Source organism: Halichoerus grypus, chromosome 5 (genome assembly GCF_964656455.1).
Source record: "Halichoerus grypus chromosome 5, mHalGry1.hap1.1, whole genome shotgun sequence".
NCBI lineage: Eukaryota > Metazoa > Chordata > Mammalia > Carnivora > Phocidae > Halichoerus > Halichoerus grypus.
The window spans coordinates 134,306,842-134,332,864 of NC_135716.1; the positions used below are offsets into that span (position 1 = coordinate 134,306,842).

The window sequence follows — 26,023 nt, forward strand, 5'->3', positions numbered from 1 at the left end:
ATGACTTTTGCCTAGCGAGGAATTTTAGTGGTCATTTCAATTAGTTTAGGGGTTTCCAACCTGCCTCAGCATCGGAAGCACCCAGGGAACTTTAGAAAAACACAGATTTATGAGCCCCACCCAGTCCTACTGAATCAGTATGTTTCAAAAAGCTTCCTAAATGACGCTGATGATTAGCGCCAGGTTTGGGAACCAATAATAATCCCACACTCTCACTTTTCAGATGAAGTCAGCAATTTGTCCAAGCTCAAAGGGCGACTTACTCAACAGATATTTATTTTGCAATTACTCAGTTCCAGACACAGTGACTTAATAGCAGAGAACCCAGGCCTTGAGGTTCCTGTTAAAAATTTCTTTCAGGTCTCACAATCTCTGGCAAAAAACACTATATATTATATTGTTTCTGACATCACTTTTCTCTCTGTCACTTCACTCGTAATAATTATAACTTTCTGCTAAAACGAAAGGTCACAGTAGCCCCTGTCTTTCCCGACTCCGTTCTTCACCATCCCTCAGGTCTGGTTATCTAAGAGGCTGTCAGATTCCCCTAGGCCACTGCAGATAGAGAAACCTCTAGTGGGCCTAGCAGCTCTGCCCTGTGTTAACTAAAGATTCCTTGCATCGGCCAGTAATTGAGCTGAACCACAACTGTGTCTGGAACGTTACAGTAAAGAAGAAAGCCATTATTCACAGACAGCACCAATTTGACATTAATGGGTGTTTCCCTATATAGGCAGGCACTGAAACAACTGATGGGTTGCCCTATTCTGAATTTCCTCTGTTAAAAGCGTAGCCAGGGCATTGCGGAAATAACCTGAAACACAGACTCAAAGAATCGCCATAAACACTTAGTGAATTTACATTCCCAGAATGGTTATAATACAGTGGGGAAATAGTGGGCCAGCATAAATCAAAGAAACAAACAAACAAAAAAAACAAATGCAAAATATGGTCACGTCAAAACGCTGTTAATGGCCTAATTTGAAGTGCTTTTCTTACTAGAGCACAGCGTTTAATCATGCAGACTTTCTAAATTCTTTCTCCTTGCATCTTTGAAATTCTATGTTTTAGCTTTTGAGACATAGTCGGGGATTTACAAGAATGAGTCTTCTCTGTTTGTAAAAATACTTACTAAATTATAATACCATATCTAAATATCTTGCTTTGCCTATGCTCCCTTCCTGCAGATCCTGCTTTACTTCCTCTGGGGCCAGCGACCTGGAGCTCATTTTCATGTAAGAGCATCAATAGGTGGTTGCTTTGGTAAATGGACTCTTGCCTGCCTTTCAACTTGTCCATCTAGACACCATCCTCTTAGATGGAAACAGCACAAGTTTCCCAGCTTCTTGGAGTAAGGGATTCCCTCCTTCCTGGATGACACATTTTAACGTTCAATGACTCTTATTGCAAAAATGCTCTTTAATTTTAACTTAAAGCACTAAGGTCTTCCCATTTTTTGCTCACTGAGATGGTTGCCGTGCTCTGACAAAATTCTTTTATGTTACTGGGAAAGGCTAAAAACATATTTTATTTTTAGGTCCAACAATCATGATTCCTAAAGACTTTTCTCCAAAAGAATATAGCTATTACTTGAATGTCCTTTAATGTGATTTTCTTCTATATGGTCTGAGTTTCTAACAACCTTCTTTCCGAGTTAAAGAAGTAACAGGGTATTTAGGTCTGGGAATCAAGAAAGCAAAGCCTTAGTTCTGGCTCAGGGACATAGTAGCCAAGTAATCTTGATTAGGTTACTTTGCCCTTCTGGGCCTGTTTCCTCTCCCATAAAATGAGGGAATTGGATGACAAGGCCATTAAGGTCCCTTGTGGATCTGACAGTTTATAAAGAAGGCTTCATTCATGCTTCTCCAGGAATATTCCTCCAGGAATATTCACCCCACAAAATAGGATTAAGAGTTCCATGTCTTACATTTGCAGTTTGGAAGCAAGGTCTTGTTTGTTTGTTTGCTTTTTAGGATTACCCAATTGCAGGCCTACAGCCCATTATAGAGAATCCAGACTGCTGGGTATGTCTTAGCAAAACTGATCAACTCAGTCCGTATCAGAGTCACAGTGCTCTCCTTGTACAGATGAGGTAACTGATGTATCTTTTGTTGATGTGAGGGATTTTTTTTCCCTATATTTTTCCAAGAATATTTAAAATTTTAATCTGTCTAATCTGTTTGATCAGGGCTACCTTGTGCACACACATACACACACACACACACACACACACACACACACACCCTCCTAAGGCTGAGTCTCTGAGAATTGAGATTCTAACACGTTCCCCAACAACCTGTTCTTGATAATTTAATTTTTGGAATAACAAGAAGCCAAAAGATTGGCTTTCCTCAAGAGATGTGCCAAACAGCAAATGAAATATTCAAGAGATCGTTGACGTTTGCCTGTTCTTGAGATACACAGTGTTGACCCTGAGAGCTCATCTTTATTATCTTATCAGCTTTCTCACTTAATAGCTTATGATGATAAAAAAGAGATCAGTATGCTAAGCTAGTCGTGCCGTCCTTGGCAAGCTGCAAGCCGCTGGTGAAAGCTGCTGCAAGCGCACAGAGCTGCCTCCGCGCGGTCTTGGAAGACAAAGGGCTCCTGTAGCTTTACCCCAGTCGTGAGAGTCTCTCCCAAGACACAGACAAGCCCTGGCATTTTAAAACGCAATGTTTGTGAGAACAAAAATGAGTTCTTGCACTACTCGACTTTCTTCTTCTCTCCCACAGTCGTTAACCTGGGAAATATAAGACTCCCAGTTTATGAAAAAGAATTGGGTGTTGCACAGAGTAGAGTACATTTGAGAGGGACAGTGGAAGATGTCTGTCTTCAAAGGAACGAAGGGGGGATGATGGAGAAGAAAAGGATGGGTATATAACACTTGCTGTTCAATTAGATTCTAGCTGCCTCTTGGAGCTAGGCTATATGAAAATTCTTCTCCTTTGTTCCCTGACAAAGGTGTTGTAACTGCCGCTGGAGAAAACCAGGTGCAGAAGGCACCCACAGAGGAAACAGAAAGACACTTGTTCATCGTACCCCTGCCCATCTGCGGCCGGGAAATGCCGTGAGCTCTGCACCAGGCTGATCAAAGATTGATCGGCTGACAGCAGCAACTGCTTTGGAATTAGAGAAACAAGATTGATTTTTTAAAATAAAACCAGAAGACGTGTGTGTTGCCATAAAGCCCTGAGGCACATGGTCATGGATTTAATGATGTGTCGCAATGCCAAAAAAGAAGGGAGGTGTGATGTTCAGCTGTAAGAATGTGTTGGTTCCCTGTATGGTGGAGTTCTGTAAATGGGCATAATTCAGCAGTATTTGAAAGTCTACAGAATCAGAATCTAAATGCTACCTATTTATTTTAAAGTACAGATTTGCATATTCTGCAGGCCTTATTAAAGAACAATATAATCCAAATAGGTTCACTATACAGTAGAATGGCTTTAAACATGAGATCAGAAATCCCGAGTAATCAAACAGGACTCGTGACAGTAGCTGAGGATCTCTGATGCAAACGTGTTCTGACAGTGTCATGTGTTAAATACCAGCAATGTGACAACAGAGCACAACAGATAAAAAGCATCAGATTGGGAAGATAATGATGCAGCTTGCAGAAAGCCACATCTTTCAGAGATGTGAAGATTCTTCTCTTCCCATTGATCTTTAAGCAATAACTTAGCGAAGCAATAGTCAAATTACTTCCAAAGCTAATTCCCATGGCCCAAATCAACACACCGTTATTCTCCAACCATATCTCTTACAGACCACCTAAGAGGAAATCCTTTGCTCCAAGTCCAGTTATTGGAAGAATGTAAAGAATACCACGTCAGAGGAGCCAACAGACTGGTCCCTCAGGTTTAGATGTCTGGACCCCCACCCTGACCCCATTCAGAGGTTTTGGCCAAGATGGAAGAGGGTGGATGGATAAGGGGTGACCTGAGGTACATAGAAATACAATCAGCCTATAATAACCTCTGTCTTTGATGTCATTCTTTTCTTTTTTTTTTTAACATCTTTCTGCTTTTTTTTTTTTTTTTACCTTAAATGTTGTCCTTAGTTCTTATTTGAAATGGCTTTTTCTGTTTCATTCCAAACTCACATAGGGATGTTGCTGATGGGTTGCAGAGATTAATAGGGAAAAATCTCAATTACGGAACAGATTTCCCAGTTAATATCTTACCTAAGAAAGTATTTGAAATGTATTCAGAAACCTGGTTCCCTGATCGGCTCATCTCTGAAAGGTGTGTCAGCTCCCGGTTCAGCATTCTTTTGAACTGTGTATGAAGAAGAAAAATGTATTAATCACCTAAAAACTAGCAAATGATCACTGTAGATGTTTTCAACTTTACTACGAACCAAGAGATCGGAGGAGCAGATACCATTAAATAAATGATTCTGCTTCTACAAAACACCCCTTTAATGCGAAACCATTCTCATGTCACCTTAGGGAAAAAAGAGGTTTTCTTGAGATTTCTTAGAATTAACATCTGATTTCTTCTGAAGATGCAAACATAGGAAAAGGAATTTTAATAGAGGTCAAGATAATTGCACTTGAAAAATGTAACAACTTTTAAAACACATTTATTGGAAATTAACTCGAAAATATTACTTGAGAGGAGATTATATGTGAAAAGTTGAAGAGAACACTAAGGGGAAAAAGAAGCATCCTTTAAAATCCTCGAGCCGCATAAAAAGAATTGGATTAAAATACAGCACAGTCTATTTAAATACGATGTAATACAGCATGCCCTTATACAATAAGCAGCCTCCGTGAGCTAAGGGACAACACAAATTAAATCATTACAGATGTTTTTCTACTTCACAGAAAGCACACGGATGTAAATGTTTCACATTCTATCAAAGACATATAAGAGAATCAAATTAACCCACCTTGATGTAACCCCAAGATACAGATAACAAATAGTTTGCCTCAGGCATTTTGGAATGCTCTCCTTGCCACAATCCACAAATCCCTTTGAAAGAATTCACTGTGCTGAGAGAGCACCCCCGAAAGGACCGGGAAAGCCGAGCAGATTCAGTGGTAAAATAATCAAAACTTATAAAAGACAAAGTCTCCAAAATTTAGGGCATTTCCTAATCCAGACAAAGCCCATCTTCGCACTCCATTCTTACAAGAAGCCTATGCTCCCTGCTTCTTTCCTGGCAGAGAGTAATGCAATCAGGAATTGCACGAAGGAACAAGAGCCTGTCTAAATGTATTCAGCTGGCTGGTTTGCAGCACTTATGAATTATGAATAGTCCTGGTGGCCGAAGGGGTTCCCACTCTAGATTAGTCCTGCTCAGCTGAACTCTGTAAGGAAGGAGTGATTCTTCTTTCCTGAGGGGTTGCCAGACTGGGAAACACAGCCATCTTTTAAAAAGGAGAAGATTAAAATGGAGGAAGCCCCATGAATATTTAAGTAAATCTGAAGTCAGTACCCTCCCCCATTTCAACTAGGTGTTCTTAACCCTCTCTCCACTGCACAGACCATCCTCCACACAGGCTCAGTCACGCTAATGGTTTCAGAGGGATGGTGCATTTGAGTCATTTACTTTCTCAACATTTTTAAAAAACTGAGAACAGGTTAGAACTGTGCCTGTCTTTAGACTAGGCTTTCAGACTACAAAGATTTTTTTTTTTTTAAAGCTAGCTTTTGGGAGGATTTTTTGCACACTGACGGCGTGTGACAATGCGTTCAGCCATCCTTCACAGTGAAACAAGAGGGAATAGAATGAACTTCTTTCATTTAAAAAGTACTTCATTTGCAGAATGCAGTTCTCTCCACTCCATCAGCTCATTAATATGCATATTAGATTGCATTCGACAAGTGAATTAGACACGTTCGACCTTTCGATCTAGGATCTAGAATGTGTTAGGAAATGTAAGCTGTCATTTGCTGCATGAAGGGTGAATTATTTGGGTTATGAAGGACTACGCTGCTTTGGTATTTGAGTGTTAAACATCTAATTCATGTTAGTAATATTTAGGAGTTAAACTAAATTTTATTTCATTTTAGCAATCCAGGGCATGTTGAGAAAGTCATTCCCTTCCTGTAGACTCAATCTCTCTCTCCCTCCCTCCTGCCCCCCCCCCGCCCCCTTTTCCTTGTCAGCCTCAGAGGGCACAGGCAAGAGGAAAGGCGAAGAGGAGAGTCCCACCGCAGAGCTTCCCAGGCCCATCCCACTCCCCTCCTTCTCCCTTCTCTCCATTACCCCACCCTTGGACTCTCAGAAGTTCAAGTACAGCATGTTAAAGCCAGAGCAAAGCACCATGGCAACAGCCCCCACACGCAATTGGCTCCCTTTCCTGTGAGGCTTTCTCCTTTCAAATGAGCATCCTGCACCAACAATGGCTTCACTTCAACCATCCAAGCCCCCGTCGTGCCACTGCCTGAGCCCGGGAGACCAGCCTTTCCAGCTGAAGGCAACGCAGCTTAGCATTGTTGCCTGCTGGCTCACTGCACGACGCATTGTCCTCGGAGAGGTTCTGGGGGAACCCTGCTTGCGTCTGTGTGTTTTCCCATGATACATTATGTCAGTAATAGTAACCGGGGATGTCCGGATCAATTGTCTCGGCTAGTGTGTTTTACTGATGGAACCTCTATGCAGTTTTGAACTCCAGGTGAACCGCGTAAGTTCCAAATTATTTATTTTTCAAGACAAACCTGCTTGGTCATAGGGGCCTCTCATTTTTACTTCTCAAAAGTCAGGCACTTACGCTAAAGACTTAGAAGCCGGAAAAGACAGGTGTGTATGCTCTGATTGATCAGCTAAATTTTGGCAAAGAGGGAAACTGTACTTGGAGCACTGCAAAAATATCTTGGAAAAAAAGCAGAGACCGATGATTTCTTTAATTATGTCTCTGCATAAGACTTAGCCAAATGTAATATTCAAACGCTCCATCCTCATTTTGGTTCCTTTGGTCGGTAAAATATTTAGGAAGATTTTGGAGTCGATCAGGTTTGCACTAGTTCAAATAAAACCATTTTATCAGGTATTTGATAAGTATTTTTTGAACATCTAAACTATGCCAGGCAAAGCATTAAAGATAGAGCAGTAAAAGAAAAACAAAAAACACCAAGAAAACCAACAAAAACAAAACAAAACCAAAAAAACACCCTGTTAATCAGCTTTCATCCTAGTAGGAATAGTCAGATATATTAGGGCATGTTAGTTGACCACAACAGTTTTAATAGTCTGGACAGAGTGGGGCCAGTTCTTTATTAGTCATATTGGCTCCTGTGCTCAGAATATAGAAGCAGGTAGAAATTCAATAATAAAAGGCTAGGAAGGGAAAGACTTTTCTCATTCCTTTCGTTCTAAGACCTCCCATGGCCACAAAAATCCTGTTGGGATACACTGTCATTCAGTCCCAACATGGGAGCAGGGGAAGTGGCTCTCAGCTACAAGGCTGAGAAGAAGCCAAACTCCTCACCTTTCCTGCATTGATTACAGAAGGAGTAAGCTATATAAATAGTGACAGATGAATACCACCTCCCTCCTGCTCATGCCTAAATTGCTCTCCTATGAGTCTGTCGCTACGGGCATAGCAATGCCACCAAAAAGCCAAGTCATCCTAAGGTAACCATAAAGCACATATCATGATGAAGTATGCATATGGAGGTCACTCAGGGTCAGAAACTGACCCAATCCTAAAACGCTGCTTAGCAACAACCACTGGTTTTCCTCCTCCATAAGGGAAGGCCCAACCACACTGACCGAGGCCATCACTGCTCTCATCCAAAAGCATTTATGAAGGGCCCACTTATGCTGGGCAGCAGACGGGAGCATCTTTTCTTTTCCATTCTAGCAAAGGTAGAGGACAATCAGTATGATTAGTGCTGGCCTATGTGATGAAACACACCAAGAGGTGGAAGAGATAGGAACTGTGTTTGAGGTTAAGGCTGAGGAGACAGTTGGACTATTTGGCTTAGTTGGGTTTTCGGGGTCAGACCCCCATAGGAGAATTGTTTCTGTAGAGCCAGAGATAACCACAATGTAGTGGACAAATCCTGACTGTCACAGTCAGCTCTCACCAACAGCCCTTTGAAGTCACCTCACCTCTCATATTTAAATGAAAATGATGCATGGTTTTCGGCTCTCAGCCTTCCAACCTGCCCCTGTCATGATTCTATGACAAGTTCCCTGGCCGTCTCCTATAGACTGGACACAATACTTACCAGCAACTGATATTTCCCAGAAAACAAAACACTCTCAATACTACTGAGAAAAGCACCCCGAATGGGAAATGCTTCAGTCTGTAAGAATAAGTCACCAGCAATGGAAAAGAAGCATTTATACTGTGTCCAGAGTTTGATATTCTAAGACTCTTGCCATCTCTTGCAAGGTTGGGTGTTCAGTCTAGATACGAAGGTAAAACAGCTCCTAAGTGAAACCATGTCCCAAGCAGTTACGGGATTGAAAGGGAATGGACATTATTTATTTTGTCAAATGCAGTAGAGAAATGCACAAACAGGAGCACACTATTTCAAAGATCAATGTGTCTTTACTACCTAACGTACACAGATCCTAATTTTCTGTTAAGAATCTGCCTTCACAAGAAAACCCTGTGAGAGCCTACCTAGAAATAATGTCCCCAGAGGCAATGGCCCAAGCCCCTTTTAAGTACAGACGAGCAAAATTTGTGAATGGCCCCTTAGTAACACAAATTCCTTCAATGCTTCCTTAAGCTGATGCCCGCCACCAGATTTGTGAACACGGCTAGAAACTGCAGTTCTTTTTTGAAAATGGACAAGGATATCATTCTCTATAAATGCTTTAATCTTGCTTGCCTCGAATATATCTTCTCTGTAAAATCACACGTGGAAGTTTTGGATAGGCTATCTTTAATAGTGGGAAGTCATTTAAAATATATAGTAGCAAATCTGAAATTCAATTACACTTGATATGAACATTGTGTTTTATGGCTTCAATTTTTCTTTACCTTCAGTGCTACATGCAGAGATTATTTTCTTCTGAGCCAGTTTTTTTGTGAGACGATGGAACACTTCCTCATTCTTCTAGCTTTCTCATGAGAGGACTGGTTTGAGCTTTGTGCAAAGATCCACAAGCAACTTAGGAGCTCTCTTGGTAAAGAGGTCTTAGCTACACTAACCGCACGGGAGGCGTGGAGGAGGATCTCAGAGATTGCTCCCAGTTCTAAAACCTGGTGGTTTTATATTTCTAAGAATAAAACAATTCAGAAGAGTAGTCATACGAGGGGCTAGTATCAAGCCCATAGAACAGCTACTTTTAAGACTCATCTGGGCTTGTGAGGGGGTGACCTGGATATCACCGAGGAGTGAATCTTTAGCGACCCACTATATCTTCAGCCCATCAAAAACTAGATAAACAGGCACTTTCCTCTCATTGATAACCTCACGCTGAAGTCAGTAGGTGAAAACTGTGTGGATTTTAAAAAAAAAGAAAAGAAAGAAAGAAAGAAAAAAAAAAAGGAGCCAAAGAGAGGAAGACAGCTTCAGCAGTTACCCTTGTGGGTGGCCGTCTACGCAGGAGCCCATCTGTGAGACAGGCGCCTTATTGTGTGGGACCTTCCTGTTTTCGCAGTATGAAACAACTGCCCAAGTCATTAAAGTCACAATGACTTTATTAGGGACTGCATTTTGACTCATATTTTACACTTTGTTAGTCACAACTTAATCAGAATTCCTGGGCCTCAGGAAAGCAAAGGGGCTGAAAATTCTTCCTCAGAATGCTAGCGGAGGTAGAGGGAGTTACAACGGCTCAGGGAAGGTGCACAGCTCAGGGCAACATGCACGTCAGGAGGGCTCGTCTCTGTCTCAGTTCTGGCACGAGCTCCGTGCGTGATCTTGGGTAAGATAAATTGACTTTTGGGGGCTCAGGTTGTTTTAGCGATGGGCACAGTTTCTTTAGTTATAAAATGGTTAATTGTGAAGGTTCTTTCTGATTCCAAAACATTGCTTCTTTCATACCCTTATTTTCACATGGAAAGAAGACCCAAAGAAGTGGAGAACTCTAATTGCTAAGCGCCTACACTTTCCTTTGCAATATCTGATGTAAACAAAAAAACAAGAATATACTGTACTTTCTCTAGAACCCTTTATCAAACTCACGATTTCCACAATTCTTCACATTTCAGATCATCTGACAGTGAGGGTCCCATCTCTTGTCTCCTTTTGATCTTTCCCTGTCTATCATCTCTTTGAAACTTGATGTCACAGTTGCGTTAATGACCTGCTTATCATATCTGAGAGGGAAATGAAATTGAATTGAGTGAGTTGGTAACAGGAATCAGGATGGGAGAACATGCCATTCGTTGTCCATTAACATCTACTACACTAGACACCCTAGTTCCATGATGCACCATCCCAGAAAACAGGCTCTGCTGTGTGAGTATCTGGAGCACATCGTTGCTACCCCAGGGAATAAAGTTAGGTCATTCTAACTGCCCATGTGATACATCAGAACAAAATTCATCTAAACACACCAGAATTGAGTGATTCTCTTCTCAACTGCCCAGTGATGTAGTCATCCACAACAAATATAGATTGAAAAACAAGCAAGAACTTCTCTGGCATATTCTGCAACAAAACATTGGAATTTATGATGAAGCTAAAATTGAATAAACTCCACTTGCTGCTTAAAGGACAAGTTATCTGCTCCGGTGACATTTTAAAAGTCGAAGAGGGACAGACCATTAGTGCTTTCATACACAGAATTGAAAAACAAGAAAACAAAACAAAACAAAACAAAAAACCAAAAGAATTTAAATACAACACTCTGCAACTTGACTGTAGGTCTTGAACAGCCCTCAAAATTATTAGGTGTTTCTTCCTACCTATCTATGCTCTTTGCTGCTGTCCATTTTTCTTAGAATTTCTGAAACTTTTCAAGAAGAGATATGGCACACATTATTGGGACACTAAAAAATTGACCTCTCCTACACCCAAACTAATTCCCTTAAGAATGTTTTGAGAAACTTCTCATGACTTAACATTCCCTTAATTCCAAAAGTTGCTGCAGTGACACAATTAAATAGATACCATATTTATATTCAAAGACGTATTAAAATTTTAGATAAACAACATTTTTTAGTATAAGTATGTTCTAGAAATTTCATGTCCCAAATATCCCATAAAGAGATTGGATTTCAAAATCATATACTCATATTGTGTCAGGTTTAGAGGTATTGTATATTTTTAGATAATTGAAAATGTTCACACTTGTTCTTTTTGACAGAGGTCTTCCCTTCTGCTGAGAAACCCAGCAACACTGCATCTGTTACTGGAGCTTCACAATTTCATTTTATGTATTTGAGTCTTTTCTTTTAATCTGGCTGTTAATAGAAATAGACTGCAAAAAAAAAAAAGAGGTACGTTGGCAAATCTGGGGTGCTGGCCTGAGAAAGATAGCAAAGGCCTTTCTTCAGCAGATAACATAAATCATTGCAGCAACTGAGAAAAGGCAAGGAATCAAGGTACACTATTTAGTTACCCTTTTGTTTTTGCATTTAAGCAATCTATCATTTTTTTCTGTGCATAATGGCTAATATTTAACCTCAAGCTTCTAAAGCCGGTTCTAAGGCCATGGGGTGTTAGGTGATTCCAAAGCAGATGACTAAGGTTTCTGTTGGACCATTTCATGGCCAGAAGTTCTACAAATTATTATATTTTTTAAATTAGAAATCTTAACCATGGATCAGACCCATAGCCCATCCAGTCTAGTGTCCTCTACTGACTAGCTAAAAACAAGACCTATGCCTCAAGACCTTCATATCTGACTTGAAAGCCATTGACACAGAACAGAAAAATCACCCCCCAAACATGTGCTTTCTTTTCATAACCCCAAAAGCATTGGTCATGATTCTCCTTAAGAACTGATTTCCAATTTTATTCTATAACATCTCGGTTGTTTAAAATAAATATTACCTTATTAGAATTCTCGATATTTTTGCAGCCACAAAAATCTACCACAGCTTGTTTTTGAGATTACTACTCTACCCCTTTAAATACATCACGTGATATGTATTGTGCTTAATATTAATTATATTGATTATTGCTAACTATGTTCACATACCCTTTGAGATAAGAGACAATGTGATGCTTCAAAGCCTGCTGTGGAAATCACTACTTCTGGATTAACAGTTTCCCAGGGCTGGAAATTTATAAGATCAACTCTAGGGACCATCTAATAAATAAAGGAAACCCACAGGCTACAGAGACATATCATTTTATTCCCTGAAAACATATACGTTATCTGTTTTGGCATTTTGGTACTCCCTACACTAGAATTGAGAAGAATCTGCCACATGGTGGAGGCTAGAACATATTTTTAAACTATAAAGGATGAAAACAGTGGTCTTATCTAATTTTATTCTATAAAAAATTATATTGTGCATTTCATTTTCTTATTATTAGCTCCCACAATTTAAAATAGATGGATGAGTGCTCTGCACAACAATGCACCCCAGGACATATAGTTTGTTGGTTCATGGAAGGCTTATAAAAGTAGTTTCAGAGATGGAGGTGTAGGTCATACATGACATAGAGGGGGTTCTGGTTATAGTTGGCCTTCCCAGGGAGATCTAACAGCATAGAGAGGACTCTAACAGCAAACTCAACATCATACTAGCATGCCATCAGATCAGGTCAGCATCCAGCTGAGTCTGGAAATATAATACTCGTCTGAGAAACTTGGCAAGTCACTGAACCTCTCAGAGACTAAGTTTTTCCAACTTTAAAATGGGAAAGTTAGAAATAATATATGTAAAGGGATTGGCAAAGTGTCTGGAGTACTTGTCCTTTATCCCACAAGATTTATACTTGAAGCTGATGTTTTATTTCTCAGTTTTGTCTCTGAATTTAATTTAATTTAAGAGAGTGGGGAAGTAGGGCAGAGGGAGAAAGGGAATCTCAAGCAGTTTCCACTCCCAGTGTGGAGCCATCTCAGGGCTCGATCTCATGACTCTGAGATCATGACCTGAGCCGAAATCAAGGGTCAGATGCTCAACTGACTGAGCCACCGAGGCGCCCGGTTTTGTCTCTGATTTTTAAAAGAATCTGAGCTTATGGTCCGGTCTTCACATGGGTTTGCATTTGGGTGGAGCTTTCAGCTGGCTCTCTGGCATCTAAACTCTTCTTCTTGTTGAAAGTAGCTGGTATAGGGGCGCCTGGGTGGCTCAGTCGTTAAGCGTCTGCCTTCGGCTCAGGTCGTGATCCCAGGGTCCTGGGATCGAGCCCCGCATCGGGCTCCCTGCTCAGCGGGAAGCCTGCTTCTCCCTCTCCCACTCCCCCTGCTTGTGTTCCCTCTCTCGCTGTGTCTCTCTCTGTCAAATAAATAAATAAAATCTTTAAAAAAAAAAAAAGAAAGTAGCTGGTATAATTAACTACAGAATTCCCACAATATGCTACTGCTGATGTGATGCAGTGCTATGTCATTTTGATTACATGACACATAAGTTACTCATAGAAGTTCTGGCTCTCTGGTTGACATTTAGATTATTCACCAGTCTAAGGAGTGTAAACCAGAATTGCCAGAAAGATAGATGAAACCCGTCAAATGAAACCATAACTCGAAACAGCCTGGTGTTAAAACTATATCATTAAAAAAAAAAAAAAAAGCGTATTCTGAGATGTCTCACTGCTGCTAACTCTATCCATTCATGATTCCATGACTTAGCCAATTTCCTCAAATTAAGAGATTTTGGAACTCTTCGTGTATGAACAAAAGCCACGAATGGCCACAAGTTGCCTGACACAAGGATAACTGCACCAAATATTCATTTTGCTCAGGTTGCCACGGTTGAGGTCCGTCCAGTAACACATGTGAATTAATTGAATATGTGGCTAGGAGAGCAGTGAGAGGAGTATCAGCAATGTCAGGAACAAAAAATATAACCAGACAATGACAGAATGACTAAACGGCTACACTCCAGACAAAACAGATATTTTGAGTGGCTGGGTTTCAGACACAACATGTGCTCATAAACATGTTCCCAGCTGAGTGTACATCGCCAGTCTCTGAAGGGCTTAGATCCTTGGCCACAGGATGCAGACTTTCCAAGAAAAAGGTAAACCAAATTCCCCAATGCTGAACCAAACAACAACGATGTGCTTCACGTTTCTGTTCATAAGAAGAGCGTTTGACCCTGATGGCTTTGTTCTCTATTGTCCGACTCTGAATTTGGGAGAAGGCTCAGGAGCAAGCTTTTGCAGCTTCTGAGGGTAGTTTGAAGAGTCACTGCAAACCAGATGGGAGTTTTTCATTCAACTGAACAATTAGAAAAATGAACTGGGCATGGCAAGCACCCGCACGGAGCACGGTGTAGTGCAATAGGAAACAGGATTCCTGGGTTCTAATGGATTTGCCACTAACAACATCATTGGTTGTGGACAAATTAGATTACATTTCTAAGTCTCATGCAAGGGATATTTATTTGAATGTCTACCATGTGTCTAGAGGTATTCTAAATGCTGGGACCACTATAGCGAACAAGGTAGACAAAATTCATGTCCCCAATAACCTTACAGTCTAAGAGAGGAGATGAGTAAAAACTAAGTTCCACAACAGAAAATCAAAATCATAAATTTGTGAGAGCCAACTGTAAAACCCACAAGGTACTGGGTTAGGATAATTAGAGAAGTTCTCTCCAAAGCAGTAACATCTAAACTGAGGCCTGAAAAATAAGAAGGGACCTGGATTGAGCTCTAGCTTTCAAATTCTATATAATTACATGTTTTGTTACCAAGTCATATAAGAATATAACAAATTGGCCTGTGGATTTCCCTTTAATTTTTATTTTTATATCATTTGACTTTGGAGCAAAAAGAACAAGGTTTGATTCTAGGGCATCAGCAGTGAGTAGCTGAAGGGCTTGGACAAATCAGTAATGTCTCTTGCATCCTGTTTCACACTGAAAAGGGGATATAGTAATACTTTCCTCCTGATGAGCATCAGAATGAGATCACATAGAGAGAGCTCCGGGTAAGCAGGAAAGCCCTCTTCAGGTCTGTTTCCTTACCTTGCTACCTTGGATCTGGGCAACACAAAAATAACAAACAGCTATACACTTAGAGAAAGTGGCCCTTTATTTAATGCTCTATCCCAGGACCATAGGGAACTTTGAGAGCAAATAAGCTTTAAAGTGAAGAAAGGGGCCTTAAAAATCCCCACATCGCTCCATAACTAATGTTCCCTCAGGCAGAATCAGAGTTCTCTGGGAAATGCAGTCGTGTATCGCAGGGCTAGATTTGAAAAGCAGTGATCAAAACAGAAAAATCTTTCCTGAGTTCTTCCTCATTAATATCGCCTCCTCTTTTATTACCTTTATGAAAAAGGGCTCATATTTTACTCATTTTAACCCAATATATTCTCTTGCTTTAAAGAAAAAGAACCCATTCCTGTCCAGGGGTTCATGTTTATATTTATTTTTGGCAAGGCTCCTACTTAGGATTTACTAAGGGCTCTGAAAGGTGTTTCTTGAAAAACAATGTATGGTCTTTCTTAGTTTGAAAATTATTCTATGCCCCATCTACAATGCAGCATTAGACAATGAATTTATCTTAATACCATGAACATATAGAAGGAGAGTATTAACAAAAGAATATTTTTAATTATTGTAATCAAAATTAGATAAATCCTTTGAAATTAAATTATACTGATTTAAAAATATTTTAAAAATCATACTGGTAAATCCTGATGAGATATTATCAGGTAACCTTCCATGCAATGGGTAAGAAAGATGCAAATAAATTTTGTGCAACTAGATCCTGAGTGTGTTAAAATACAGGAGGGAAAAATTCAGTGACAGCTCACCCTGTCACAAACATAAATGATGTACTGGACTTGGCCAAGTAAATGCAGATATATTTAAATCATTCCGACTCAGTTACAGAATGGAACCAGCGATAGCAATCAAATGGATAAGGGGCTGAGGCAGGGAGGGCACTGTGCCCTCTCAGCTGGGTAGATGGGTAGCATCTGGCTGGCTAAACTGATCTGTCTGGGCTATGAGTGGGACATCTACGGCAGGAGTTGGAGACCATTCATTAGTGATCTATCAGAGTCCCTAGCTTCTCACAATCAAGTGGGCATGCAAGAGTATACCCCAAATTCATATTACCACTGGATAGTCTCAGCATGTGCCATGAATTTAAATTTAAATTTTTTGAAATTACTAAAAAATATTTCCATCTTTAATATCATGTTGTGCCTAGTAGCAAAGTCATTACCTGTCCTAGTATCCATCAAAAGTCCTCATGTCAACACATTTCTTAAATGACCAAATCAAGAAGAATTTCAGAGAGCTTTTTAGAATAAGACAAACCCCAAATCAACTACCACCAACTGACAAAAGCCTTCATTTGTTTTTCGCTTTTCTCCTGACCATTAGACTGAAACAGACCTATGACTCTTTGATACTTTTTAGTCTTACCACTCTGAGCATACATGGGTTCTTGAAACATTCGAGACACGATTACAGGCCTCAAGAGCTTGCAATCTGGAGTAGACATAAATAAAACCTCAGAGAACTAAAATATTAGTTATGATATTAACCAGTAAGCTAGGTAAGAGGATGATTTATGAAAATATGATCAAAGTCAGAGTACCTAAGTGAAGGTTTCAAAAAAAAAAAGCCAAGAAGTGTGGCATACCAGGAGTAGGTTCATAGTATAGGCCCAATGATGTATTTGAGCCAAAGGGAAGTATTTAAGGCAATGGAATGCCAAGAAAGGGGGTAAAGGTCTGTATTTCTTCATTCTCAAGTTATCATAAAACTCTTACTTCTATTCTTAAGCCAGGTTTTCAATAGATCTTCTGACACCAAGGGAAGAGAGGAAGTTGGAAGTCTACCCTTTGATCAACTGGAGCTACTAAAACTTGAGTATCATTTCGATTATGTGAGGATAAAAATGTTAATCCTGGCTGCCTTTGTAAAACGAGATTTTCTTTCCTGATAGTATACATATATTTTGATGATATATACATATATTTTGATTCAGAAGTTAAAACAGCAAAAAGTGAAAAAAAAAAAAAAAAACCGGCAATGCCAAAAGCATTTAAAGTAACTCATTCCAACTATATCCTTCTGGATTTTGAACACACAATTTTCAGGAATACTAAATTAGTTCTCTTTACTTGAAGTGATTAAGACATGTATAGCTTTTACCCAAGAAAGGTAATGAGAAGGACAATGAGAAGGTTAAAAATCAATGCAACTAATAGAGGGACCGTGCCATGTCTTTCTTAAGTGTAATCAGACTTTTGCTGAAGATGAACAGCAAATGGGATTTGTAATCAGACCCGTATCTTACTACCTTAATCTTCCACTAATTAACCTTGTGACTCTGAAAAAGTCATGTCATAATGAAATTATATTTCATTTAGATTGTGTTTTATATTTTACAAAGATCTTTGGAGTACATTAGATATTTAATCCTCAATTTTTATCATCCTCATCTATAAAACAAGGTCTTCAAATCTATGATATCTACGGTTTCCTACTGGGTTTAAAGTTCTAGGATTTTGTTTAATACAGCCATGTGACACCATAACTGGAAAGAATATATTTCGATCTTTCTTCTGGCTTGATTTATCAACTTTCACCATCCGTACTGACCAAAGACATTACATAGTCACCAAATTACCACTTCACTTCACCCTGTCTGATCAGCTTTAGCGCACAGCCTATATGGTTGAGTTGGAAAGGTATTTTTATTTAATGACAACTTCTCTTTTTACTGTTTTCCATTCAAAAACAAGTAATTAAAATTTACCTTTCAGATGGCAAATGACAAAAACTCTTGGCCTAAATCTACATTTTTTTAAACGGTTTAATCACTCTTATGACCAGTATCTGTACTCAAATTTCCTTTTTACAATAGCTGAAGGTTATAACATTATGCACTATGCTGTGAACAAAGAGTGAAAGGAACTTGGCCATTTAAAGTTTTTAATGAACATTTTCAAGATCACCATATTTTGAGCAGCTAAAAAATATAAAGAAGTGAAATTAAGCCGTGAAGATGAAATTTATTTTTAATAAATTCACTAAACTTCAATTTCTGAAGATTTTAGGTTTCAAAAGTGGTACATTTTTAAACTACAAGTAATTAGCAGACAGAAACACAGGACTGATGAGCAGAAATGCATGATTTATAGCCTTTAAATGCTGCTCCATAAAAAGAAAAAGACTATCAGGTACTTCTTAAAGAGAAGAAGATTATCAGGCACTTCCCAAAACAGAAACAAAAGAAACAGAAGTTTTACTGTCTTCTTCATTTCTAAATAACTTAACTGTCCTTTCTTTGTGGAAACACTTGGCTACTTTAAAGTAAATCAAACAAAGGAAGTTACAGTAAAATATCCAGGAGACTAAACAGTTTGGCACCAGTTGAGGGAAACATCACGTACAAATGGGCAAGACACAGAGGGCTGGCAGGTCCCTGAAAAATGCTCAAGTGGAGGGATGTGCTAGGACGCACATCCACTGTTGGCATAGTGCCTTCCAGAGTGTGAAATCTACTGACTGTGGCACAAGTCTGCCCTAGTAGCTTTGGTTTGGTAAGTCCTGGCTTTCAGAAAGCTGATGTATCTCCACTTGCTGAGCACACTTTTGCTCAGAAGGCAAATTTTGGGAAGAACAGCACAAGACTAAGCTCCACCCTTGGTTTTTCTTCCATAGATAGCAATGGCACCAATTTTGGAAGCCTTTTAGATTAGGACACATTTGAAAAGAAAAATAAAAGATAAGAAAGAAGTATAAAAAAATGTGAAACAGACGTCTATTCCATTAAAATACTGTTATTCTATTTTTTACAACTAGTGTTCTGGATTTATATTTGATACTCCAAACATAGTTGTCGGATTTTTTTTTATATGGAGAGAAAGGGTCCCCTTAAAATGACTTATTTATCAGATTTTGATAATATAATCTTGTCTTACCAGCTAGCCAGGGGTGCAACAATCAAAGGTAATGTGCCCTGACCTCACTCCTATTTTATTTTTAGAGATTTGGTCACTTGGGGCCTTTCAAGTGAAGTAGTAGAAAGACTAGGGTGAATGGATTAGAACTCAATGAAGGAAATGGTTCTGTAAATATCAATGAAAAATATTTAAATTAAGAAAAGTAGATTAAAAATCAAACTTCTTACAAAGCACTAAAGTTTTCAAAGAGTAGAACTTAGAACACTCAGTTACGCTCTCAATAATACAACTTATTTTGTCACAGAAAGAGTAATTGAAATAATGCCAGCTAAACAAACAGCTTAATCTTCTCTTTCTTCTTTGTTGGAAGACAAAGTCTAATGTAGACAGTCTATATCTTACTGCTAGGAAATTTCCCTGTATTAATTATTGCTATTGAAGCATTCCTCCTCTGTTTCATGGTCTTGGGGCATGTATTAGAAAGGACATAATATATGATGAAATTGCCCCAATTTTTTGGATGATAATTTTCAAAAAAAGAACAGCCTCTCTCTGTTTTCTTTTTATGTTGGGGAGGGGGGTAAAAAGGGGATTTGGGGGTTGGTTGTCTTTTAAACAAAACTTCACTGTCTTCTCTTAGGCCACGTTAGAGAATTTGGGAGCACAAATAGATCCTGAATTTAGCAAACAGGCCCATAAACGGCAGCAGATTAGTTTAATACTGTTATTTACATTTTGATGAGTGCTTTACAACCATCTTCTATAACTATGGTTATTCTCCTCCCTCTTATCTGTTAACAGACACTGCTTCCCAGTTGGGAAGACTGAGTTTAAGGTTATTAATGGCTGGTCTGGAGGCCCCGAATATGGTAACTGCAGATTAGGATTCTGAACCACCCTAAACAAGCAATGATGGCCAGAGTCAGAAGAATAAGACTTCCCAGAGATGACAAAATTCCCTTGTAAAAGTTATTAAATACCTCTCTGTTTCTATATTTATCTGTGCCATCGGGATCATTGATGATGAGTCAGATGGCCCTGGGTGTGAACCCTGCTCTCTTCTTTACCTTAGGCAATGTAATACAACTCTTCAAACCTCACTTTACTACAGAATGGAGATAATAATAGTATGTATTTCCAAGGGTTGCTGAGAGTATTCATGACAGAATGTAGGTAAGGGGCTTAGTACCATATCTTCGCAGATAGTAACACCTGTAAAAGTAGTTTGGCTGTCGATGCTTCCTGTCCCAACAATAAATGCAAGAGCTGCAGGAGACCATGGAAACAGTCTTCTCCAATTCTTTTGTTTTGTAGATAAAGAAAGGCAAAAATTCCAAATGAATTAACTGTTTAAGATCATATTCCTAAATGGAGGCAGAGCTAGACTTCAAACTCATGGCTTAGTCTACCTAGGCTCTTTGCCCTTTGCTCCCTCCAGTTCTTTTTTTTTTTTAAATATATATATTTTTTTCTTTGACAGAGAGACACAGCGAGAGAGGGAACACAAGCAGGGGGAGTGGGAGAGGGAGAGGCAGACTTCCCGCCGAGCAGGGAGCCCGATGCGGGGCTCGATCCCAGGACCCCGGGATCGTGACTTGAGCCGAAGGCAAATGCCTAACGACCTGAGCCACCCAGGCGCCCCTGCTGCCTCCAGTTGTATATAAATCTGAGAGTGAAGAGAGAAGAGTTGGATCGAAAATATTCAAGCGCCCCACCTGGCTGTCAGAACTGATTTTCCTTCCATTCTTCCCTCGAATCCAGCTCACCTTTAACACTTGAGGGGCCACATACATATGTCTGAATAAAGATATAAATCAAGCTAGCTCCAACACTCCTACCTCAACAGACATCCCTTCCTAGCAGCTCGGAAGGCCAGCGTGAAGTACGAATTCTTGAGTTCCTTGGTTATGGCAGTGCAGGGGGACCTAGCTCCAGGACCGCATCCTGTCCCATTTCTTCCCCAAGGAACTCATGCGCAGGCCTTTGTATACCCTCTGCTCCCACCTGCCTGTCCAAGCTCCTCCCACACACTTCTTCCAAGCCCAACTGCTGCCTCTTGGCTACTCTTTGGGCCTAAGGGCGTGAGTCCCAGCAGCACATCCAGGAAAGAGGCCTGCACAGGCCCTGGAACAGGGTCCAGAACCATTGGGCAGAGAATGTAGGGGGTCCAGTGGATGCAGTATGGTCTGGAACAGGCGCCACCACTGCCCCTGGGCCCTCCCACCCCCCGTCCCGGCTCCTCACCTCCTGAAGCAGAGCGCAGCTGGAGGAACAGCCCAGGCTAAGGCTCTCTTAAAGCAAAGAGTCCAGGAAAAGGACCCCTCTTGCCCTAAGGGTGGGAATGCTCTAGTCCTATCATTTAACCTTGGGCAAAAGTAGAAGTAATCGCCTCCAATGATTGGTCACCTGCCTATCATCTTTCTGACATAGCTCTGAGATGAATCTGTTGACCAAGAAGATCTATTTCTTTTTTGGTTCTGTTGGACCCGACATTTCCCTTACTTATCTATTATTCAGTTAGATAGAAAATGACTCGCAAGTGCAGGGCAAACTGCCCATCATGATCACATTCCAGTATCATGCAGCTTGAGTCCCAAGTGGCTCCAGGCTGGTAGAATTATATGAGTTTATTCCTTCTCACCCAAGAGCGCAGGCAATTATTTGCTTTTACTTTCAATACTCCGGTACAGACACACCTGAAGAACCGGAAAAATAAACCTGTGTAGCCAGAAGGACTCACTTCCCCTGTGATGGTATCTGTAGTTGACTTCATGATACCTTCAAAGAAAAAGGACCTTCTATCTCCCGTTCTTATCTTACAGGTTTCCTTAGCAAACATGGACTGAAGTGCTAGGTCCTGAGGCTTCATTCTAAAGAGACTACTGATATTATGCAGGACTGCTCTTTTCAACAATGAAACATCCATTTTCATGGAGAGGGCCTCAAACCTTTGTCCTACACATAAAACAGCCCCAGGGCAAAGCTAGTCAAGAAAGAACAGGAGAATGGAGAGTGTTTGTGGCGGAAGTCGGGACAGTGACAAGTTGCTTGAACACAGCTCCTTGCTGAATACCACAGCATGTTCATCTTTTGAAAAAACCTTCAACATGCTGGGTACAAATGACGCCTTTGACACTTTCACCTGAAAAGTTTAGGCGAGAGACTCTGTTTCTCAGTAAAAGCTCCCTGTCCTTGTCAGTCACCACTACGCCTCCCTGGGATTGTTTTGTGCCAGTCCTTCCTCAGCCACTGTTGTTGCAACTCTGTACTTTTCTGACTGAGTCTGTCAGGAAGGAGACAGGAAATTCTAGTCACCCGCACAGCAGCTGCGCCATTCCTCCTCTCCTCCTCCAATGACGTCGGTTGGCTTTGGTGACACGAGGTCAGGAACTGAGCCACAGTGAAGGTCAGGAAGATAGGTCAGTGTTTATGCCGTTGTTGGGCTGGGGATCCTGCTGAGGCTATTTGCTTTCTTCCTTGCTATACTGTTTCTCTTTCCGTTCCTCTTTTTATAATGCAGAGCCAAAGCATCCTGTTTTGAAAACATCTAACTGTTTGGCCACTGAGGAACTCATGCTCTGATGCATTTCGCTGAGGTGTAAGACAATTCTTCTAATTCAGTAGGCGATGAAAGTTGAAACAAAAATTAATGAGCAAGTCTAAGAAGGCAATCTGTCATTACAGAAAACAGTTCTAACACGTCTAACTGAACTTGGGCTGCTGGCGGAAGGTTCACTCGACATCCTTTTCATCTTGCAAAACAATGTCATTACCTCGTAAAACTGCTGAATTTATTTCATCTTGTAATTCTCAGGGAAAAATAACCTACAGTATTAATCCACCTGGCTGCATCTTTCTCTGTGATCCTGGAATTCCATTTGGCCTGTGGCCAGCATTAAGAAACTGGGGCCCAGGAGGAGACTAGGTTTCTATAGGTCACAGAACAGTTCCTTATCTCTCAGGCTCTGAAACATACTTGGGAAAACCAGTTATAATCTTTGAGTCACAGTTTTCTTCAAAATATAAAAGGGTTGAGGAAAAACAATAAACACACAACCTTACCCAGATGTGGTAAATATGAAAGACTTCTTGCTTTTCCTCCACTGGGCACAGTCAACTCTCTACCATTCACAAGGTCCCAAACACCCCCCACGCAAAGCATTGGCTTTCCCATCACCACTGTTGAGTAAGTAAAAACTCAGTAAATCACCCAGCTGATCAAAACTAAGGGCAAACAATGTTTGCAGAGATGTAGTGGATGTTATTAAGAAGTCATCATTTATTGAATCTTTACTACCCAGCAGGTGCCTTGTGGAGCGTTTCAGATGCATTATCTCATTTAATCTTCACAGTGACCCAGTAAGGTAGGTACCACTTTCATCCCTGTTTTCCAGATGAGAAAATTAAGCCTTAGAACAGTTAGTTAAGTTAGCCGAGGTCAAGTAGCTAGTAAATGATAGAGATAGGATTTGAACCATGATCTTTTGACTCCAAAGCCCATGCTTTTCACATACTTCCTATATGGAACATCTTCAGACTCACTTCCAAGTTTGTAACTCAGAGATTTGCCATGGCTCCTTTGTTCAGTGAGGGGAAACAGAAGATGAGCAGATACAACTACATAGTGATGATGATGATGATGATGATGATGATGATGTGGGAAACAAAGGCAGAAGACAAATTATTAAATTTCCTTACTACCTAGAGCCCACTGACAAGTCCTTGAAACAAGCAGAGGGACATTCCTCTAGGGACTCAACAGCCTCAATGTTAACACTTTGCTAAGGGCAAAAGGCAATCCTAGCCCAAACCCCACGTCAATTATATTTTTAAATGGTGACTTGGATGGAATGTTCAAATAATTTCAACCACATTTGAAATTAAATGCAGGACTGTATTTTTACCACAAATAATTAAGTTCCCCCCAAAAAACTGATATAGATCAATTTCTTTTTGGTGGCCACAAAAATATTATTATATTATGTTACATGTGCCATGGATTAAGCTTTATTTATGAAACAATTATCAAGATAATCAAGATTCTGGGGGGAAACATGGTTGCTAAGTAAAAAGAGAACGAGATCTTTTACAAATGAAACTGACTTTAGTTGTCAGTTGAGCACTATTCATCCACTGGATAATTGCTTTGCCCTACAACCTTTCCACTGTAGATGTAGAAAATAGGTGCATGCCTTCTACTTAAGCTAACTGTGTCAGCATTAAGGTTTAGCCCTCTCTTTAGGGTTAGCTCTATTCAACTTTCATTGCTTCCTGCACAGGACACCATAAAGGAGGAGCGGAAGCCTGAAGTGATTGGAATTCTCACTAGGACCTACATAGTCCTTGGTCTCAGAGCCTTATTGACCATTACACTGAATATGAAAAGTTTTTAAAATAAATTTGCAAAACAGACGATGTTTAATTTCAGCACTCCAGACACAAACCTGGTTAGAATCTACAAGGCATCAACACTCAAAATGAAAAATAATGACAATTTGCAGTTTCTCAATGAGAATTCTTTTTCTCCCCTGGAGTTAGTTGGCTACTTTATCTTAGCAACTCAAGAAGAAAGTTCAGCATGTCTTTTATGGTGAAACCTGCTGAAAAACTACCCTTAAATATTGGATCTACATCTCCTATGGGTATCAATGCTCACAACATGCAGTAAATAGAGGATCCGTTAATGCTCCAAAGTAGGCTAAAGCATGTGTGAAAATCTTTTTACTTGGAATCCAGTGTGGTTTGGAGAAGTTACGCAGTTAAGCCCTCCTCATGGGGAAGCAGTTGGTTGAGATTTACAACAGCCTGGAAAATCCCATTTCAATTGAGAACTTCAGAAAAAAAGTCAGTAAACAGTTAATCTCAAAACTTTTCTTCTTTTTTCCAACTTGAATCTAAACTAAAATTTGAGAAAGAGACTTATTTCATTTTTTGCCCTTTCGTTAAGCAATAAACAAGAATAAGAAGAGTCTATCCCCCCACCCCTAGCCCCCTTCAAAACCTCCTAAGGACACAATGCTCCCTCTGCTCAGATCCTTTGAGCAAGAGCCAGTAAGCCTTGATAAGAAGGTGATACTTTTAACCCCAGGAAAGAGGGAGGAGGGACACACATTCCCTAGTGAAACTTGGGGCTGGAAAGGGCACGTTGGCAGGTGTGGAGCAAAATCTTTTCCCGGCCCCAAAACCATAAGACAGTAAGACAATACCTCAGGCTAGGATGATTGGGGATTCTTAAAGTGTGTACTTATAAGGGTACAATGTTAAGGTTTTCCATTAAAAACGAAGCAGTAAGTATATACATATATGCACACACATCATATATATTTATAAAGTTAACATTCTCCAAGGGGGGGAAACAAAAAAAACAAAAAGCAACAACTCTCACTACATAAATTAGCACTCTAAACCCAGGCGTTAATTAAACAAATGATATAATGATAGATAATTAAAACTCTTCCATACTAAGTTTTGTCTGGGGATTATAAACAAAACTATTTCTTTGCAGTACGGGTGGAACTTAATTTCAAATAATTCTACTTTGAAAAGCAGCAAACTTTTAGAAAATAACTTTCTTTTTTGGAGATAAAGAATATTGTTTCTTTTTTTTTTTTTTTTATCTCAGGTCATGCCAGCATCACAAAAGGAATGTTAGGAAATCCCAGAATGTCCTTCTGAGAAGAATTTCAGAATTTATAAAACTTCAGAGCAAACCATTCTCTTCACTGATCTATGGAGGTCACGTTAATTTCTTGTCCAAAAAAAAAAAAAGGTGTCTAACACCTGATTGCAATGCAACATGTTATCCACTTTACCCTATGAATTCATTCAGATGTTATCTTACTGATAATTGTTTTTTTTAAAAAAAGGATTTTCATTTGTACACAAATAAGCCTTATAAGCACCTCTCACCTTAAACATACTCCCAACTACATCAATTAACAAAGAACTTTGGTTGCTGGGAATTAAAGCACACGGAGGATTTTTAACTTTTGCTGTAGCATCCCGACACAAGCCAAGTGTGGCACTTGGGGACAGAATCTTCAGAGGCAGCTCAGCAAACTCATTCTGACCGCCGGCGTCCTCGGATGCACCTCTGCCTCAGGCAGAGGCC

General features: G+C 40.0%; 1 protein-coding gene and 1 long non-coding RNA gene across 12 annotated transcripts in view; one reads left to right on the top strand and one right to left on the bottom strand.

Annotated features, from left to right (window-relative positions):
- PDE4B (phosphodiesterase 4B) overlaps window positions 1-26,023 on the bottom strand; it is a 524,480-nt gene that overhangs the window by 14,903 nt on the left and 483,554 nt on the right. For 10 of the 11 annotated variants that reach the window (XM_036077702.2, XM_036077701.2, XM_078072990.1 and 7 more), the window contains one exon: window positions 4,187-4,280. In XM_036077702.2, coding sequence (XP_035933595.1) covers window positions 4,187-4,280 — 94 coding nt within the window. Of the gene's footprint in view, window positions 1-4,186; window positions 4,281-4,896; window positions 5,379-26,023 lie in introns of those variants that run through there. The other variant, XM_036077711.2, reaches the window with a different exon arrangement.
- On the top strand, window positions 6,501-25,730 carry LOC118526441 (uncharacterized). Its single transcript, XR_004912619.2, has 3 exons — window positions 6,501-6,637; window positions 23,214-23,276; window positions 25,535-25,730. It is a non-coding gene; the product is annotated as an uncharacterized LOC118526441 (long non-coding RNA).